The sequence below is a fragment of the Danio rerio genome, chromosome 13 (genome assembly GCF_052040795.2).
Source record: "Danio rerio strain M-AB ecotype USA chromosome 13, GRCz13ab, whole genome shotgun sequence".
NCBI lineage: Eukaryota > Metazoa > Chordata > Actinopteri > Cypriniformes > Danionidae > Danio > Danio rerio.
Window position 1 is genome coordinate 53270001 of NC_141033.1, and position 20848 is coordinate 53290848.

The 20848-nt window shown below is 38.8% G+C and overlaps 1 protein-coding gene across 6 annotated transcripts in view; it reads right to left on the reverse strand.

Moving 5' to 3' along the window:
* The window catches only part of herc4 (HECT and RLD domain containing E3 ubiquitin protein ligase 4), a 65945-nt gene that overhangs the window by 30403 nt on the left and 14694 nt on the right, over positions 1-20848 (reverse strand). For all 6 annotated transcript variants that reach the window (XM_087279815.1, XM_087279819.1, XM_087279813.1 and 3 more), the window contains 7 exons: positions 15910-16001; positions 12862-12992; positions 10442-10605; positions 9720-9796; positions 7889-8013; positions 3746-3805; positions 3056-3167 (listed from right to left, as the gene is read on the reverse strand). In XM_087279815.1, coding sequence (XP_087135941.1) covers positions 3056-3167; positions 3746-3805; positions 7889-8013; positions 9720-9796; positions 10442-10605; positions 12862-12992; positions 15910-16001 — 761 coding nt within the window. The remainder of the gene's footprint in view (positions 1-3055; positions 3168-3745; positions 3806-7888; positions 8014-9719; positions 9797-10441; positions 10606-12861; positions 12993-15909; positions 16002-20848) is intronic.

The window sequence follows — 20848 nt, forward strand, 5'->3', positions numbered from 1 at the left end:
ATAATGTTGAATAAGAAGCTGTAATGTGGCCGTGGCGGAATGAATTTTGGCGCGGCGCCCCGCCATGGAAGAATGAATGCAGCGGAAACCATGTATTATATTACACAAAATATGTATCCTATAAAACATTTCTAGCCTAAAATTGACAGAAAATAAAGTTAAATATCTGAACAAATCAGATTCCACATTTAAAATTGATAACACCAAATAATTTCCATTCAGTCAGATTTTGTTAGGCCGCAGTACCAGACATGACCACCAGATGACATCCAGTTTATCCCCCTATGTTTTGAGGAATACAACTTGTATTTGTTTCCAACTTCTGACAATATTTGTAGCCTAGACATGAAGTTCTAAAGTGTGTGCGCAGTTTGATTTGAATTCAGCCTCTAAAAACACCAAACAAATGTTTACACGTGGATTGCTGTAGCAAAGTAATGCTTTACGATTCTGATACGTTTTCTAGTAGCAAATTATTAAATAACTGTTGCTCAGCAATATCTATTACTGATACAGATCTAACACTGCAATCTAATACAGATGTTGAAGCTAGAAATGCTAAGCTTTCAAATGATATATTTTGTCATAGTTTGTCATGATTGCTTTGAGTTTAGACTACAATGTTATGATTTTAACATGTAACCAAAAATGCTCTCATATAGAGTGGGTACAGAAAGTATTCAGACCCCCTTACATTTTTCACCCTTTATTATATTGCAGCCACTTGCATAAATCCTTTTATTAATTTTCTTGTCGACTTAGTCCCTCTATTAATCCAATTCGCCACAGTGGATTGAACCGCCAACCTATTTAGCAAGTTTTTACACAGCGTATGTCCTTCCAGCTAAATCTTATCTCAGAGAAACATCCACACACACACTAATACACTACGGACAATTTAGCCTACCCAATTCACCTGTGCTGCATGTCTTTGGACTGTGGGGAAAACTTGAGCACCCAGAGGAAACCCACGCGAACGCAGGGAGAACATGCAAACTCCACACAGAAACGCCAACTGAGTCGAGGCTCGAACCAGCGACCTTCTTGCTGTGAGGCGACAGCACTACCTACTGCGCCACTGCTTCGCCCACTTGCATGAATAATTTCTCCACTTCACTTCCTAATCTGCAATTGCCTCTCTTGATATAACACTAACTGTACTAAAAAATAAATAAATAAATAAATGAAATTTTATTTTTTTTAAATACTAACATTTTACTAAAAAAAAAATTACAAAATTACAAAAAAATTACTAATACTTTTCTTCTTAGACTTTACAGACCTGAAATTCGCCTACAGCACTTATTCATTGTTGCTCTTGGTTGTGTAAGTTGCTTCCTTGTCCTCATTTGTAAGTCGCTTTGAATAAAAGCGTCTGCTAAATGACTAAATGTAAATGTAAATAATTTAAGTTAATTTTTTGTACACACAGCATCACATACTGACAAAAAAAAATCTGAATTGTTGACATTTTTGCAGATATATTAGAAAAGAAAAACTGAAATATCACATGGTCCTAAGTAGGGCTGTGTGATTAATCGGAATCGAATCGCAATTTTAAATGTTGTGATTATCTAAATCGCAAGAGGCTGCAATATGAAATATATATTATTTAACCTCCTCACCCCCAGAGCAATTGACTGCTGTCGTACTAGCCAATTGAGTGAGCACACTTTCATTCTGCCCAAACAGAATTGCACAACCGAACAATGCGGAACGCCCACAATAACAAACAAACAAACAGAAAAAGCACGAACGAGTGGGATGATGGCATCTGCCGCTTCAAAAGCATTATATAGACTAATTAATATCAAAGAACAACAGCACTTGGGTAATATGGGAATATCTTGGTTTCAAAGTCACAGACGCAAAACAAAACCAGGTAATTTGTAGCTGTCGCAGAACAAGGAAATACAACAACCATCACCTAAAAATCCACCACCGGCTCATATATTTAACTCAGGTGCTGTCCATTTCCTCTGATCATCCTTGAGATGGTTCTACACCTTTAAACTGCGATCACACTGCACTTTTCTCCCTGTAGACTTCGTCAGACCCTAAGCGCAAGCTCGTGCCACAAGTTTTGCAGTTTCGCTGCATTGGAAAGTTCAAGCTGGGTGAATTCTGACCTACAAAATCGCATCACATGATTGCGTGAGACCAATCATGGCAGGATTAAAACATGACCTCTCCGGACAGAAATTTAAAATATAAAACACTCGCTTTTTTCAATGTCTAAACATCTTGTTTAATCCCGCCCTTTTCGCAACGCTGTACAACAGAATTATACACGCACAAACTCTAGTGTGACCACAGCATTATTTGAGTCCAGATGTCTTTGAATCTACTGATTGGACTTGATTAGGAAAGCCACACACCTGTCTATTTAAAGTGTTTAGATGTCAGGGCTCAACAATAAGGACCAGGGCCAGTGTGAAAGACACTTGGGACAGTAGACAGGATTGTTACTGGCCCCTATCGGCCAGTAACGTTGAGCACGTTTTTTTTTTGTAACGTGGTAACAACCAGTTCAGCGAAAAGATGGCAACATGGCGGCAAAATTAAACAATGAGGCTAAAAGAAAACATCTGTTTCTAAAGTCTTAGAAGCAGACGATTACATGGGAACAAAATTAAGAAACTGAAAAAAAAAAAAAAAAAAACAAACAAACAAAAAAAAACAGTTGTCAGTTTGGCAAGCCATTTTTATAACAATTATTTAGAATTGCATTAAAATACCTGCACATTTTTCATACTGCTCTTTCATTTGCATAAAATCTTGAATTTTGCACATTATACATTTATTAACATATTTAAAATGTTTAAATTCTAGATTCACAGCCATAATTTTTTTTAAAAATATGTGGCTAAGAAATAGCTATTAACTTTTTAGTTTTTTTTCTTTTTTGGTGTGGCCAGTGAAAATTTTGGCAGGGCAAGTAAAAATCTCAACCAATGGCCCGATCGGACCCGTATAAAAAATCCTTAGCATTGAACCCTGGATGTAAATGAGTCTGCATTGCTTTCACTCATGCTGGAAACATTAGGTGACTTACGATTTGTGAGATTTGTGGGTGATCGGTTTGGATGAGTTTGTGGAAGAGCAGACGAGCCGTGTTAATGTCCACACCTGAGCACTTACTGCTCGTGCTGTAGTGATCTGGATTACTGCAAAACAAAACATTCCCGTTAGAGAAACTATAATCTGATTTTACAGAAGTTATTCACATATGCTCAGCAGTGCAAAAGATCAGCGACATCTAAATAAACATGTAAACATGCTGTGCTTCTTCTACATAATAAAAACCAAACAAAAAAGAAAATTGCACACACGTATATTAATTTGCGGCTCTCAGGAATACTTGATTCTGATTGGTCAATCAAGCATGCTATTACATATGTGGTGTTTTATTAGATAGATATATCATATATTACAATATATATCAAATAATAAGTAGGTTAGTGTAGGCTGCATTCAGCCTTTTTTTTTCTTTTCTGCGAGCTTTACATTTAATTAAAAGTGTAAACTATTACAGCTCAGATCAATGTTTTGTGTATAATAGTTTATTTTTGTGTTAAGTATCCATATAACCAGCAGGATAATGCACATCTAGCTGGCTGTTACACAGAATAAATCCGTCCGTATTATACAACAGCTGCTGATAAACCTGTCAGGCTTTATTCTGAGAGCACAACCGGCTGGATGTACATTATCTTCGACTTAAATGCATTGATGATTTGGTTACCTTGAAGACAGAAAGCTTCCATTGAGACAACTCGCAGAAGAAAACACAAGATCAATCTCACTGCAAGAAACACAGAACACACATAACTGACATGATAATCAGACCTGTCTAAATTCCCGTTCCAATATTAAAAAAGAAAAACAGAAAATATAAATACAACAACAGGTCCCACTTTACATTAAGGGTGCTTTCACACCTGTGAATCGATTCAGTTGTTCCGAAACAGAGATTAAAATTGTTACATTGTTGCTCTTTGCTCTTGGAGCGGTTCGCTTTCACACTGCAAAGTTTCTAATCGGACCAAAAGAGCTAAAACAAGTCACGTGCGAGTAAACTCTCCTCACATTGGTCAGAGTGTCAGGGTTTATTTTGCAGCGTCCCGCTCAGCTGTCAGGAGAGGTGGTGGTTTGGTGGTGATTGACAGGGTGCGGGCGCGTGACGTGTCTGAGGAGAGATGCGGTGGGGAGGGGTGAGAAGGGTGCGCGACGATGCCTATTTGAGGACTAGGAGAGAGACGCGAGATTACCGGGAGATCATCACTCGTTTGCGGGCATCCGGAGACTCGCGAAACTTCCCGCCATACTCATAATTCTCTCTTCATATAGCCGTAAGCCTATTACATATCCATAAAACACTGTGATATAACCGCGCTCGGATCGGATCGCTTTCTCACTGCAATCGAACCGCTCCAGAGTTCGTTTCAATCGAGCCGAGACCACCGCATTCAAGCGATCTCGGAGCATTTACTTTGGCGCGGAACAGAGCGCGATTGCCCTGTTCACATATGCCAAACGAACCGCACTAACTTGGCAAACGAGACACGTTCCGAAACAAAAGTGTAGGTGTGAAAGCACCCTAAGTGTCCTTAACTAATAAGCACTTACACAGAAATTAATAATTAGTTACAATGTACTTATTGTGTAGATACATGTATTTACTATGTACTTATGCTTGATTAAATACCTGTATGTGATTACATCTGTGATTAACTTCTGTAATTACATTTGTAAATACACTGTTGACCATCCCTTACACCTTAACCCACCCTTAAACCTACCAATACCACCAACCCTGTCCAAAACCCAACCTCTATCCCAACTCACAAGCACCACAAGTGTTCTCAAATACATTATGAACACAGTAAGTACATTGTATTCATTTTTGGATGCAAGTACATAGTAGTTAAGGACACTTAATATAAAGTGGGACCCAACAATAAATATATTTGAGTCCCCTGACTGGCAATAAAAATCGGTTTACTTTTAGTTTATGCTTTTCATTTGGCACTACAGCCCTTTGTAACCAGCAGGTGTCCTCAGTGTGCTGTTTCTAGCATGTCTGAACAGTGAATCCAGCTCGTGTAATCTTTATTAAATAATGCATAAATCTAATAAAACAGTGCTGGAGAGATATGTATTTAGGCCCGTTCACACAAAGCATGATAACTACTAATACAAATCTAATAATAAAAATATATGAGTGTACTGATAAGCATTAAAAAAAGTTTATGGTTTTCATTACACATTAATTTCAGTTTGCTGTTTCTAGCAGATCTGACTAGTGAATCCAGCTCGTGTAATCTTTATTTGATAATGCATAAATCTAATGAAACAGTACAGGACAGACATGACTTAAGGCCTGTTTCCACAAAGCATGATAACTAGTAATATAAAAAAATAATAGGGATGTAACGATATTGTAAATACCGTCATACCGCAATAGTAATTTTTTTCAATATCACCGTAGGCGCATGACTCAATAAAACTATATTTCTGAGAAAAGTTTGCTTAGGCGAATGAAGCGAACGAGAGGTAGCGGGAACTACAATTCCCATCAGCCCAGGCGTGGCCATCATCCTTTGCGGTCTGTTGTCACTACAGATCCAGTAATGTGGAAATGGAGTGTGCTGCTAGTAGCGGGGAAGAAAAAGAGCTGGAAATGATCGAACCTAAAGCGGGTTTTAAATCTGATGTGTGGAAGCATTTCGGTTTCTTTCTAAAAAGATACGAAAAAGGAGAAAAGGTGACAGACAAAGACAAAAACAGCATGCAGGCACTGCCAGACTGTGGTGAAATATAAGTCGGGGAATACGATTAAAAACTGTCATGGGGACTGCAGAACACAGCACACTTGTTAGATTGATGCAGACTTTAGCCCCTTTCACACATACAGACCTTTCCGGAAAATTACCGGCAATTTTTCGGAAAGGTTGTATGTGTGAACAGGTCCTTTTTGAAAATACCGGTAAATTCGTTCTGGCTATTTTCCGGAAAGAGAAGTTGTAACATTACCGGCAATTTGCCGGAATGCTGCGCTGTGTGAATGCAGAAGGAAGATTGCCGTAATAAGCGCGTGCACGTCTAGAACGTGCTGACATGAGACGTCTGCTTTAGCCAATCACAACAGTCAGACGCATTTACGTCCGCGCGGTTTATGAGCATAAAAGCCTTTGAATATTTTTCCAGACACATTTAGCTGCTAGAAGTTAGTCAGATCACGTTTATATGTTCTTCTTAATGCCAACTGTGTAAATAATCATCGATGAGATGCTTATGATAAGCCGTTGTTTGTTTACCTTCAAGCTTTGCGTGTGCCTGTGAAACAGCCTGTGAGCGCCAGCACACCCACATATCATGAACATCTCGACATGCGAAAGTGATCCTGCGAAAGTTGTTCACAATATTGATCATCCACAGAGTTTGTAATGTAGTCAAATGTTTACAAATACAAGCGCAGCCGTTTAAAGCTCATTTGTGGTGAATGATGTCAGAATTTACCGCTATTTTGGAATGAATGCGTGAATGCTCTTTTCCGGAAAATTCCGTATCGTCCTCGCCTGTGTGAACAGCGCTTTTTTCAATATACCGGTAAAGTCTTTCCAGAAGTTTTCCGGATATTAACCGGTATCACTGTGTGAAAGGGGCTATTGACTTGTACCACAAAGAGATCTCTATCTCACTCATGGCTTGTCCTCTCAAGTGGGGGAAAGACAATGCACAACGTTACCCACTGCTGTCAACCTTGGCTAAATCATATCTCTCTTTCCCAGAAACCTCAGTCCCAAATGAGAGGGGTTTTTTCTGTTGCAGGGGACATGCCCAGAGATCCAGCTTTACCAGATTATAGTTATATGATAATTTTCCTTTAAACCCATCTCTATCTAAGTGAGTGAGTGATTAAATGTTGAATGTGATGAGTTTTCAACAATACTAAATTGAAACTTTTTTTTATATGGTTTAATAGTTTTTTGTTATTAAAATTAAAAAATTGAAGTTCCTGTTTCGAAACTTACTAAGCCTAATTTGTATGTCATTAATATGTTCAGTGTCACTTTTTTTTTGCCACTTTTTTCGAGTCTTTTCATTAGTTTTGTTTTTCCTGTAAATTATTCAATAAATACCGTACCGTGCCATTCATACCGAGGTATTATCGTGCCGTGAAATTCTGATACCGTTACATCCCTAAAAAATAACAATAAATATATTTATGTCCACTGACGAACAATAAAAATCTGTTTATTTTTAATTTATGCTTTTCATTTGGCATTATCATTCTGGATCCAGCAGGTGTCCTCAGTGTGCTGTTTCTAGCGCATCTGACCAGTGAATCCAGCTTGTGTAATATTTATTTAATAATGCATAAATGTAATAAACAGTAAATTTAGTGATCACAGTCAGTGTGCTGGATTAAAAACAACATTAAATACTTTGCCAAGCACTTCCAAAGGAGGCAAAGCAAATAAACTGACACTAGCATTGGAAACCTGAGGTACTTTTACTTTTATACTTCAATTAACCAGCCTTGATTAAATGTATTTTTACCATTTCTTCCCATATGGTATAACCAATCATTTTCTAAATAATAATTTTCTTAAAATAATGTTTGAAAAGAGGACTTAAAATCAAGAGGTTTCTCCACAATGTCATCTGTAGCTTTTTAAATTGCAATTTACATTAAAAAATCATTAAATTTTCTAAATATTCCTGAAAGTGATCCCAATTATATTGATTCTCTGCATCTTTATTGCTAAAGATTGATTTTATTGTTTTATTGATTTAAGATTTATTGTATTTAGTGTAAACAGGAGTTTCAAAGCTACATATCCTAAAATAAAAAAGAGTGTAAAGAGGGTTAAAGCAGTACTCTGTGATTTCTGCTGGTATCCTGCCAAGGCCGTGATTGAGCCACTTCTGGATGAGTTCAGTGCTGAGTGTGTAGATCTGTCCAGCAGGTCTGGTTATCCTCACATCCAGTGGGGGACCGTCATCCTAAAACAACACAGCAAAACAATGCAGTTTATTGAAATGAAAATAATGTTTTGATTATTTTAGAATCAGTATGTTAGTTTTAAGGATATCTATAAGCTACTGTGCTCCAAAATACGCATTTAGAAGACATAAACAACTAAATGCGCACAGTTTGTACTTTTGACAAAAGGGATTAACAATTTCTTTGACATCAAATCATATTTCTGTTTCTCATCAAATCTTCTGACCAATCAAACGCTCTCTAGTGTCTGAACACTTTTGTCTTTGACTCGTGTATATACTCATGCATAAAACTAGGGCTGGGCGATTAGGCAAAAAAAAAAAAATCTAGGTTTTTTATAAAGTTTGACCGATTCACGATTTCGATTTTTTTTTTATTGTGTTACTAGTCTTCTCAAAACATTACAACAACATGACTGAAGTAACATTCTCTTTAAAAGTAACTTGAAAACCCATCTAGTTAAGGAACATTGTATTCTTAATGGCCATGTCACACAAAAATCGGTCAAGGTGTAAATAAATGTAAAACTAATTCACGAGTTAAATAGCGTTGCTGAAGATTTGAATAAGAAATATTTGTGTAAATATTGCACTTGCAGGAATACAGGGGTATTTTTGCTAGTTTTGCTGAGCCTAGGAAAGATTGGCTGTCAGCTCGGCTTTGTCTTCTGATTGAATGTCAGGTTGTAAAGCTGCTGCCTTTTCTTAAAAAGATACAGTGGAAGAAAAGGACTGAACATGGAAACTGTAAAGCCTAATTTAACCCAATGCGTAAAGTTGTGGACGTATAGCAGGAGCAAATACAAGCACCAGATGTGTGTCTAATATAAAATAATATATTTAATCTATTTTTCTTATTTCCCCTATTAAATATCGATCATTTGATGCGCTTTGCTTCACTCTCTGTATTATGCTGCCTGATCTGTCTGGTTTTCAACTAGGTCCGCTAAATGACTTCATGGGGGCAGCTACTTTCATTTTCACTGCTACAGTCCCTCACCTCTGCTCGTGTTCAAACCAAAAGATCGGCGCGGTTTTTCACATGGCAGGCTTTTACGTCCTTCATACATGTTGAGATCGAGTTTATCGACTTGATGAGGGAATGTCTAGACAATCCACACAGACGTGACTCAGACTAATGCAACAAGCAAAATCCTACATGACTTCACGCTTTAACAGGCAGTCAAGCAGGTCGCACACCAGAAGCGCCGCGACACGGTGTGCACATGACAGTTTAAACTATCACACACCAAACGCGCACATTCACATGATATTCAACATGAAACTAATCAGATGGCGCTGTGTGGCGCGGCAGAAATATGACCTGCGTCCTTAATCGTGGCTGGGCGGCGCTGGTGTGTGTATAGAAACCTGTTTAGAACTCTAAAATCCATGGCGCTGCGTGGTGCTGCGCGTCGCGTCGGCGAGAGACGCTTCTGGTGTGCCTCCTGCTTCATACAGAGAGTGAACCCAAGTGCATTGGTGCCATTATAATGTATTAAATATATATATATATATATATATATATATATATATATATATATATATATATATATATATATATATATATATATATATATATATATATATATATATATATTTAAAAAAATCACAATTTCTCGATTTGATTCCAAATTAATTCGTCTTAAAATGTAAACTCGAATTAATCGCCCAGCCCTACATAAAACCTTCGCTGCTTTTCATACCTCTGATAAAGCGTAGTGAGCGAAACTCTGGTCTCCTCCAGCATAAATCCTCTTCACACAGTAACTCCGCTCCGCCTCTGAAATGCACAATTCAACACACTCAAATACCCTGTCAAATCTGAAACATCATCAGCTTATAATGTAACTCTGATCTAAGGTGATTCAACATTTTGTTAACCAACAAATGAACAATGATATTTATGCACAATGCTACGGCACAGCTAAACATGTGACCATTAGCTTTATTGATAAGTAAGCATTCTGCAAATGATCTTATCCAACTCACACCACATCAACCCTTGTGTGCTGTTAGGTTGTTTTCATCCACTCTGGGATGATTTTGAGGCTTAATTTGGCCACAGCTTTCTCTGTGTTTCAGCAAATGCAATGATTTTTTTGTGGAAAAATCTTATTTTGATGCATATTTTGTGAAAATGCTTCGAAATGTTTCACACTCTGTGCAAATTGACTCTCCTTTGGTTATGTTGGTGCTGTTTGTGCTCCACTGACCTCCATCATAATCACATTTTTTGATTGCAAAAGCCTTAACGGCATTTAATCATGCATTCTTAATCGTTGCTGGTTTTCTCATCTATACTTGTTGCCTAGACATGCATTGTCAATATGTATAATGATTAAATTCACATCAACGCATGCAATTGAGAAACACAGAGAAGGACAGCAGTCTGAGAGGTGATTCTGCAGGCACTTTTGAAGCTCACCGCTATGATCCATGGCAACAGGGTCAGCGTGGGCTCTCCAGCAGCCCTTCACCGGTGTGGGACTGATGCGGTTGCAGGTGGAGCGCGTTCCCAGCTGACCGTTTCCCCCGAGACCGAACGAATCTATCTTTCCTGATGAAGGGATGAACGCCAGAGTGTGCTGCCTGATGATAAGGCAAGAACCAAAACAAGTCATCATCTCCACCACATTGAAAATACGGGATTCTTGTAGGCTTTCATATGTTTAATTTAAAAACCAATGTGCATGAGATTTGCATTATCTGGAGACCTTGTGGGGTTTAAAAATGACCCCAATCTCACATCTGAATTTCTTGTGCCGCTTTCACTCAGGATCAGCAATTTCTGAGATTGTTCTAGATATTTACACCCGGATCATTTACTACTAGTCAAAAGACTGAAAACATGAGGTGATATGGAGACCCGGAAGGGACATGATGATATAGGAAGAAATGGGTGGAAGAACTCTCAACTGTTGTAACTGTCTCAACCCTGCCTGTTTTTTCCAGGATTCTCCCGTATTTTATCCTGCTATTAGGGTTGGGCGATGTCAACCAATTTGGCATTGTACGATGTCTACTGTGAAACATGGCGATAGATGATGGCATCGTCGTCATAGCCAGATATGATGTATGTGAAAAGCGGGTGTTTGACAGAGTGCGTAACCTGTCTGAAGAGCGAGGAGGGATCCGGTGGTGAAGGGTGCGCGACTTATTTGAGGATCGGAAGGAAGATGCGCGATTTCCAGGAGATTATCACTCGTTTGTTGGCATCTGGGAGGTCTATATGCATTTGCGGGAGACTCCTGGAAATTCCGGGAGACTCGGGATGCCTGAATATAACGTTTAACAACTATAGTGAGACGTGATCCAGCGGTACATCCTTGATAAACTGTCCGGCGTGCACTGCTCTATGCTCAGAGGAGCGCATGACTATGTATGTGTGTGGTCACATGATGTGTGTTATCAGCAGATGGAGGGCTTTTCAGAAATGCTAGGTAAAACACGATGTGGATTGGAAAATTTTCGTTCTAAAATGCTATTTTTACACCAAGATGTATTAGTGTAAACGGGGCCTGAGTGTGTATTTTTCGCGAGCGTGTCTGTGATGGGGGCAGGGCGGAGGATCGGCGATGGCGGCTCAGCATTGTGTTGTCTATTGTCCATCGCGATAGACGATGACATCGTCTATCGGTCCAACCCTACCTGCTATCATCCTATTATTAGGCATTTTCCAAGCAGCAACCTCCCGCTCTCCCTTGGGAAGCTAATACGGAAGTAACTAAAACTGCAATTCTTCATTTCTGACTGCATGTTTACAGCCTGGTAAAAAAGATGGCTTTGGTGCATATAGCCATGATTACCATTTATGACAACAGTGAGGGGGGTGAATTTTTTTATAAGTCATCCGTTTCGTTTTTATCAAGTTTTATTAAATCTGCATAATTAAGGGCGTGGCCACTTGAGTGACAGCTAGGTCTCTCTGCTCGCTGTCTCGTCACTTCAGCTGATTACGGCTAATTACCCGATGAACTCGGCATATACATCTCATTTTTGTGTTGGTTAATGTTTCTTTACACAGTTAGTTGGCTTTTGAGATTATTTCCTGCAATCATCAGATGATATGGGATGCTGTGTTCACTTAATTGTGCTCACAAACCATTCACGTGGCCTCCGTTTCCCTTGTGAGTGAATTTATATATTTGTATACCATCTCCATAAATGTATTTGTTTTATTTAAGATCATTTATAATGTTCTTTAGAGCTGTAATGCACTCCAGAATCTGACAGATTGATTAGCTGTAGGCTCTAGATCAGTCATCTGAAGCCTTGTCATACAGTGTTATGCCTGGATTTCCATACCTGTCAACATTGGGATGTGAAAATAAGGGACATGCCCACCATAATAAGGCAACTACAAACTCTCTGCTGATGGAAAAACTCTAAATGACAAAATCGATGTTTTGCATCAGTTGGTTAAATCATGTTTTTTTCATAGTTTTAGACTCGTGTAACCTGTGCCTTGTGAAAACTCGTGTCCCATTGACTCCTGTTAGCTTGTGTCTACAAAGTCACAATAAGCTTTTTTTTCTACCCTGGATTTGAATCCATGTCGGAGAACACACAGATCTGTGTATCTTCAGAAGGAAGCTTTTGCACCGCCTGCATTTATCCATTGACTTCCATTGTTTTTGGCTAGCAGTTTCCAACATTCTTCAAAGAATCTTCTTTGGTGTTCAACAGAAAAAGCAACTACGATTTTGGAATAAGTAATAGGGGAGTAAAGGACGAAAGACATTTAATCTTTGATTAAAGAATCTCTAAAGATCACAGAAAACACTCTGCAATTATTACAGTTTACCACAGGTAATACTAACCCCATGTCAAAACAGCTGTACTTACCGACCACATGCAATCTGTGAAACCACGCTCCCCATGAGCTCAAACACCTTTCTGGGGTTGACCTCATGGTTTGTGGAGTTGTGTCCCAGCTGACCATATCCACCAGCTCCAAAAGTAAATACACCGCCCTCCTATAAAAACAAAATAAATAAACAAAATACTTAAGTATGTAAAGTGATTTACACTGTGGCTGTATCCAAAATCACCATTAAATAGTGCACTATTTAAAGAAGCAGCCATTAATAGTGGAGTCTAAAACCATAATGGATGTTCTAAATGGCCCGTTTCCACTGAGTGGTACTGTACGGTTCGGTCAAAAGCGTACCAAACTGAATTGTACCGTACCACTTTTTCTGCACCCTTTCAAAAGGGTATCAAACAAGAGAAAGGGTACCAAAAGAGGGCTAGACGCGCAGCTGAACGCTATTGGTTTACAGAGATGCGTCATTTACTTACGCAAGAAGCCAGAATGAAAACAAGAGCCGCCATGTTTAAAATACACAGCCGAGAGAACATTTATTAGGGCTGCTCGATTATGGGAAAAATCATAATCACGATTATTTTGGTCATAATTATAATCAGGATTATTCAAAACGATTATCAGTTGAAGTCAAAATTATTCGTCCTTCTGTGAATTTATTTTTCTATATAAATATTTCCCAATTGATGTTTAACAGAGGTTTTTTTTACAGTATTTCCTATATTTTTTTCTTCTGCAGAAAGGCTTATTTGTTTTGTTTCAGCTAGAATAAAAGCAGATTTGAATATTTTGAAACCTATTTTAATAGCTCGATATTATTGGCCCCTTTAAGCAATATATATGTTTGATTGTCTGCAGAAGAAACTACTGCTATACAATGACTTGTCTATTTACCCTAATTAAGCCTTTGAATGTCATTTTAAGCTGAATATCTTGAAAAACATCTAGTAAAATATAATGTACTGTCATCATAGCAAAGATAAAAGAAATCAGTTATTAGAAATGAGTTATTAAATCTGTTGTGTTTAAACTGCGCTTTAAGCATCTTCGCTATATTTTTGATTTTATTATTGATTAATAATAAAAACAGTCGGCAGCAGCAGGAATACCGCACGCTCACTTTAAGAATAGTGCTGCTCTGATATGGTTTCTCTTTCTCGTGTCTTTTGATTCTCAACTTGTCAAATGAGGGTTAATATGAATAATCACTAAACACCGCGCTCTGACACAAATGTGCATGTATTTGACCATTAAAGCGCTCGCATTAAGGTTGCGTTAGATGTGTGTGTGCTCTGCTGTCCGAGGCTAAGCGCAGTGCGCGCGCAAACTCACACACACACACGCTACCTGTCCGAGGCTAAGCGCGGCGCACACACAACAGCACGTGCTCTTTTGTGCTTTTAAAGATATGAATGATGCGCATCCCGTGCCGCAAAAGTTACATTACAACACATGCTTTTAGTCATTTTCACGTGGAACTGAGCTTTGCAGAGGCAAAGAGTTTTCACACGTGTACAACTGGAAAGGGGGCGGTACGTGATGGAATAATCGTTTATCTCGATTAATGGCTTTTCATAATCGTTACAAGCCAAAATCAAAATCAGATTTTCGATTAATTGCACAGCCCTAACATTTATAGCGTAAATACAAATAATAACGAGTCATGGTCGAACGAGGCACAAACAAACTTTGTCGTCATGTTGATAAACAGCCACAAAGCCAAGAAGAAGAGCAGATTTAAACTTAGCCCTTTAGTTTTTTACGAGGCAGTCTGAAGCACGAGCGGTTAGCTTTCTTGCTTGCGCTCACCGCACGTCTATATCTGAAACAACAAACTTCCCGAGCTCATGATAAATATGTGCGCTTGATTATTGACATGTTTTTGAAACCCGATCCTGTCGGAAACTGACAAACGCGAGAGTGAAACATTCTGAAAGGAAAGGACAAATGTGAGAGTGAAGCGCGAACAGAGGAGAAGGCCGGCAAAACTCAGAAGCAAATTGTTTCAGCAACTTGAATCACGAACAAACTGCCATGTTTATCATCGCCTTCTGGACTGGGAATGACACAATGACTCTCTAACAGAGGCTACATGTACTGGTGAAGATTACAGACACAGATGAGAGGTTTGCACTGACTCTGGGCTATGTTGCATGTTGTTTTTAAACCTAAATAAGGACTAAATGTCTGCTGTGTGTAGTTTTTCTGTAGCTGGTATCATATCACAGACTGTAAGGGTCTGTATGCGTTCATATATGTTGCATTTATCTATTTATTTTATATAATTGCAGATGTTACTGTAGGCTATTTCTCACTGTCATTGATCTGCAATTATATTCTACTCATGTTCATGGAAAAGTTAGTAATGAACATTTATAAACAGGTATTTGTGTATAAAGCATCTGTTTTGTGGGAAGTGCTTCTCATGTGATATGTAAACGACCCATACAGCTTTATTGTAGACATTTATACAAGCGAAAATGACGTCGATTGAAACTCTCAGTCGTACATCACACCCACCAAAAGAGAACCCTTGGTAGTGGAAACGCAAGCCTGATAAAGGTGACCCGCACCGGCCCGGTCCGTACCGTACTGTACTGTACCAGTCAGTGGAAACGAGCCAAAAGTGCACTTAATCAATCCCATAATGCACTGCAATAATCAACCGTTGTACACTCAACAGGCAAAAAACACTCCAAAAGCACTGTGGGTATGTGAATGAATTATCACACATGACCACAACATGGCATCCACAGCAGAATCCCATCAATTCAAGATTCTAAATAAAATCTTACTCAATTAAAGCAAAGTTTGTCTTTAATGACAGAAATCAAAATACTGTGTTTGACTAATAACTAATCACAGGAGTTAAAAATCTAATGCATCTGAGGGCCAAGCAGCAAAATGGCATTCCTTTAGTGCTCATATTCACTCACTTGCTCATATTCACTCACTCAAGTGGACTATATTAGTGAACTGATGTAGGGAATAGCGAATAAAAGGCGATCGCAGCATATAACAGTTGAATTTAAAAGTACAGTAACAGATCCTGTAAAATGAAAGCATACCTTTGTTAGCGCTGCCGTGTGGTCCTCTCCACAGCAGATGTAAACAACCTGTTGAGACCTGAGAGTCTTCAGCAAGACTGGGAAACGGCGATCTGAAGAGAGAGAGAGAGAAAAAGAGGGAGGGAGAGAGAGAGAGGGAGAGAGAGAGAGAGATTTAATTTTATTGTCACTTCAGCTTCTATGGCTATGTCATGGCAAAAAGAGAACATATCAAGTTTATCACGTTTTATAAACACCAATTTTCTATAATTATAAAAATATTCTAACAATTAAAAGTCATCAACAGCAATTAATAAGGTCCAAAGTAAAATACATAAATAGCAATAATGATAAGATAAAAGTCTAAAACAGTTTTTAATGATTTCCTTTTGATAAAAATTGTACAATTTTAGATGGATTCACAGTAAAAAATATTTCCTTTAAAGTCTCTCCAGATAAAAACTGTTGTCTGATAACATCAAAAATGGGGCATTTCACAAGAATACATTTAACAGTTTGGTTTCTGTTGCAATATAGACATTTTGGTGGTTCTTCTCCTTTAAGTAAATGTTCATGCGTGAGTCTCGTGTGTCCAATGCGGCATCTTCTATACACAATCTCATCCTGTCTTGACTTAAAAAATAAATATTTTTTTCCTATTTCAGGCTGAATTTCAAAAAGCTTATTTTCTGAGCACTGATCCCATTCTGTTAGCCAGTTGTTAAAGGGTCACGAAACACCAGAACACATGTGTTGAGCTGTTGACAGTCGTATATGTGTCCCACACTGCTAAAAACACTATTAGGACACCTATATTTCACTAAAAAGTGTAAATTGGTTGTTTTTGCGTTATTTCAAGCAAATTCGTACTTCCGGTTTGAAACGAATTTTTGAAGCTGCGTCACGGCCATGACATAATAGCGTGTATTCCAGCGTGCAGACTGGACGTCTGAGCCAGAGTGAGTCTTATTACGTCTTACAGTGTGATGCATAATGCATGAGTAAGGCTTGGTTCAAACCAATCAGCGCGCTCTATTGTGCAACTTCATTAATATTCATTACTTTCACAGTGTTTAGACGGCAGAGACGCCACGTTGTGTTGGCAAAACAAGCGTGAAGTGTTGCTTTTATAGTTTGCTGCAGTTAAGTTTCGTTTTCATTTTCTCTCTGTGAGAGCTCAGACTCACGCAATGGATTAACAGTGTACGCGACGCTCGACAACAATAACTTACGTGTTTAAGGAGGATTATTGTTTACCTGAGAGCTGTTCTCATCTGCAAACGCTGAGATCCGGATTCGCTTGTAGTCTCCTCTTAATAAAGACGCGGCTCTAGTTGCTGGTGATTGTTCTGTCTCTACAGATTTTGTGAGCGACCAGTGCTCTTTGTTTATTCGTATCGAACAAACTATTGCACCGAGTGTAAACATGTTAGCACCACAACAAAACTTTAACGTCGTGTAGGGTTTTCACCGCATTTAGTGACCGGAATAACACACACGGCTTTCTGACGCTACCTGCCGTGTGCATCTAAGTTTCCAGGAAATGCAGAGTTTTTTTTTTTCTCTCATTTGCCGTGCGGTATCAAACATTGCATGTAAAATACATGTTTAGAGCAGTTCCTTGAATCAAATATCTCGTTTGTCGCGAGGGAGATGACTGAATTCCCTGAATGAAAGAGCCAAACTGCAGTTAAAGTCCACCATTTAATAATTTGGCAAATAATTCGACTACAGATGTCCATGTAGGTAAAACACTATCACTTTCTCCTGTATGTGTCAGTGTGTATTCTGATTCTGAAACTTGCGCGTGCCCAAATAGACACTCCTACACCATCCCACTTTAGTCCCTCCGAGACTCCCCCCTAAACAGAGCTGGATACGCCCACTTTTCTGACTTTTTCCAAAGTAGAGGTGTGAAAACACCCTGCTGAAACGGCAGGATGTTTTCACACCTCTAGTTTGGAAAAAGTCAGGAAAGTGGGTGTGTCAAGCTTTGTTTGGGTGGGAGTGTCGGGGGAGAAAAAATGGGCAGGGTTTGAATAAAAATGGGAGTTGCTATTTAATGACGGTGGGATTTTTGATACCACACGTCGTATAAGATAAAAAAGCCTCAGCATTTCTCTGTAACTCAGATGCACTCAGGAGGTCAGAAAGCCGTGTGTGTGTGGACTATCCTGGCAAAAATTAAACAGGACGGTCGGCAAAAGTTTGCTTAGTGTTCACGTGTTTATACACAGAGAGCAGCATTTACAGCGGATCTTTCAATATTGTAGTGATATTAACGTACTGTAAACCAAGTAACTTAGAAATCATTTTGACTAAGGTCCGTCTGTAAACACTGTAAGAGTACAGCTGACCATACCAACTATAACTTTACCATCTGAATGAACAAAGAAAGGGTGCTGATCACACACACTTACCAAATCTGTAGACAGGACAATCAGCACATACTGGAGCTGTGTCTTTTTTAAAGGAGACGAGCAGCAAATCAGATCTCACCATAGATGAGAAATGCTCTCGAGTAAAAAATGTTCCAAACAAACGCATTTCTGCCGCGCGCCGCGTCTACGGATCCACGCGTGAGTCTAGCAGCGCGCTCATAGAGAGAAAATGAAACAAAACCTTCACATTACGAAAGCAACACTGGCGACCCGTATCTCCAAACAACTCTTACTCTTTAACCACAACTTTTGGCAACACGACGTGTCGTCTCTCTGCCGTCTGAACACTGTTTCAGGTACAGTCTAAGAAAGCTAGCATGCATATTAATGAAGTTGCAGCGCATTCATAATGGAGCGCGCTGATTGGTTTGATCCAAGCCATACTCATGAATGAATGCAACACACTCAGAGACGAAATACGGGATGCCTTGGTAAAGACGGCCAGTCTGCACGCTGGAATACACGCTATTATGTCATGGCCGTGACGCAGCTTCAAAAATTCGTTTCAAACCGGAAGTACGAATTTGCTCGAAATAACGCAAAAACAACCAATTTTCACTTTTTAGTGAAATATAGGTGTCCTAATAGTGTTTTTAGCAGTGTGGGACACATATACGACTGTCAACAGCTTAAAACATGTGTTTTGCTGTTTCGTGACCCTTTAAGAATATAGCCTTTTATTAGTGGCTTTAGATCGGAAGGAGGGATTTTACACTCCTTCAGCTTTCCTGCTAGGGCTGTTTTGACGCGGCGATCTGAAGAACAGCACACATCTTATTAAACAACAGAGGATTTTACTACTTCATTATTCATTCATTCATTTTCCTTTGGCTTAGTTCCTTTATTCATCAGGGGTCACCACAGCGGAATGAACCACCAACTTATCCAGCATATGTTTTACACAGCGAATGCCCTTCCAGCTGCAACCCAGTACTGGGAAACACTTATACATATTCACATTCACACATAGTACGGCCGATATAGTTAATCAATTTCCCTATAGTGCATGTGTTTGGACTGTGGAGGAAACTGGAGCACCCACACCAACATGGGAATAACATGCAAACTCCACACAGAAATGCCAACTGGCCCAGTTGGGATTCGAACCAGCGATCTTCTTGCTGTAAGGTGATAATGTTAACTACTGAGCCACCATAATGCCCTGCTTTATTACACTACTGTTATATATACACTATTTGGCACTATTTATATTCATATTAGTATTATATTTATATTATAAAAATAAGTATTGAACACGTCACCATTTTCCTCAGAAAACATATTTTTAAAGGTGTCGTTGACTTGAAATTTCCCCGGATGTTGATAAAAACCAAAGTAATCCATATATGCAAAGAAAATAAAAATAATTAATTGTCAAATTAAGTTCTGTGTAATAAAATAAAAAGTTTTAAACAGATGAGAAAAGAAAGGTGAATTCTGCAGTGAAAGCCCAGACAGCAGCTGAAATCTCTCAGTAGTTCTTCAGCAAGCCTCTGCCCTTCCTAAGTGTAAATGACTATCAGCTGCTTCAGTCCAACATCTACATCAGCAGGAGGATGAAGATAAACCCAGGGTGGACATTTCAGCAAGACAATGATCCAAAACACAGCAGAGGAGACTGTTGTAAACTTCTAATAGCCCAAAAAAACCAGGGAGAATCTTTCGTTATCTTCAAAGCAGAATCCTTTTTAATATGAAGAACTCAGCGTGGCTGTGGCATCATCGAAAGCAAACTCTCAACTCCACAGCAAACATAATACATTTTATACTTGTTACAGCATGTAGGTGGGGTCAGTCATGGTGGGGACAGTCAAACAAAACATGCAAATGAAGTCTGGGTGCCATGCCTTCTCCAGGTCTGATCTCATCAATATATAAGTACATCATTACAACAATGTGCAAATGATGTTCTGGAGACAGGGAATACAATAGATACAGCCATGCTGTGAAACCATTAATTGCATCACTCAGGCTTAGCCTGTAGTCAGCAAGGCAAAGGTTAAATTTCCCTCCTAGCTGGCATGCCAATGAAATGATATAATTAAAAACCAAAGAATATAACTTTTCAGTTATACGTAGATTATTGTTTATTTGGAATTAGATGTTAGAAATTCATACATCCACAAGACTCTCAGATGCTTTCAGAGAAGGAAATTCAAGCTGTAGAATGGCCCAGCCAATCACCTGACCCGAATCTAATAGAGAATTCAGAATTAAGCTCAGATCTGATAGACGACACCCACAGAAGCATCAGGATTTTGACACTCTGTTTAAGTCTTTGAGAAACTCACACCTGAGCAATGCATGAGGCCTCATCCTCCATATGAGAGGTGTCTTTAAGCTGCCATCATTAAAAACAGCCTTTATATAAAGTATTAATAATGTTTCAGTAGTTCAGCTCTTTCTCCTTGTGTAATTCCGCTGTTTTTACACACGACTCATTTCAATTTTCATGTTTGTATTGTTTGTATTTCTACCAAAATCTGATTCATGTCAGCAGCACCTTTAGAGACATTATT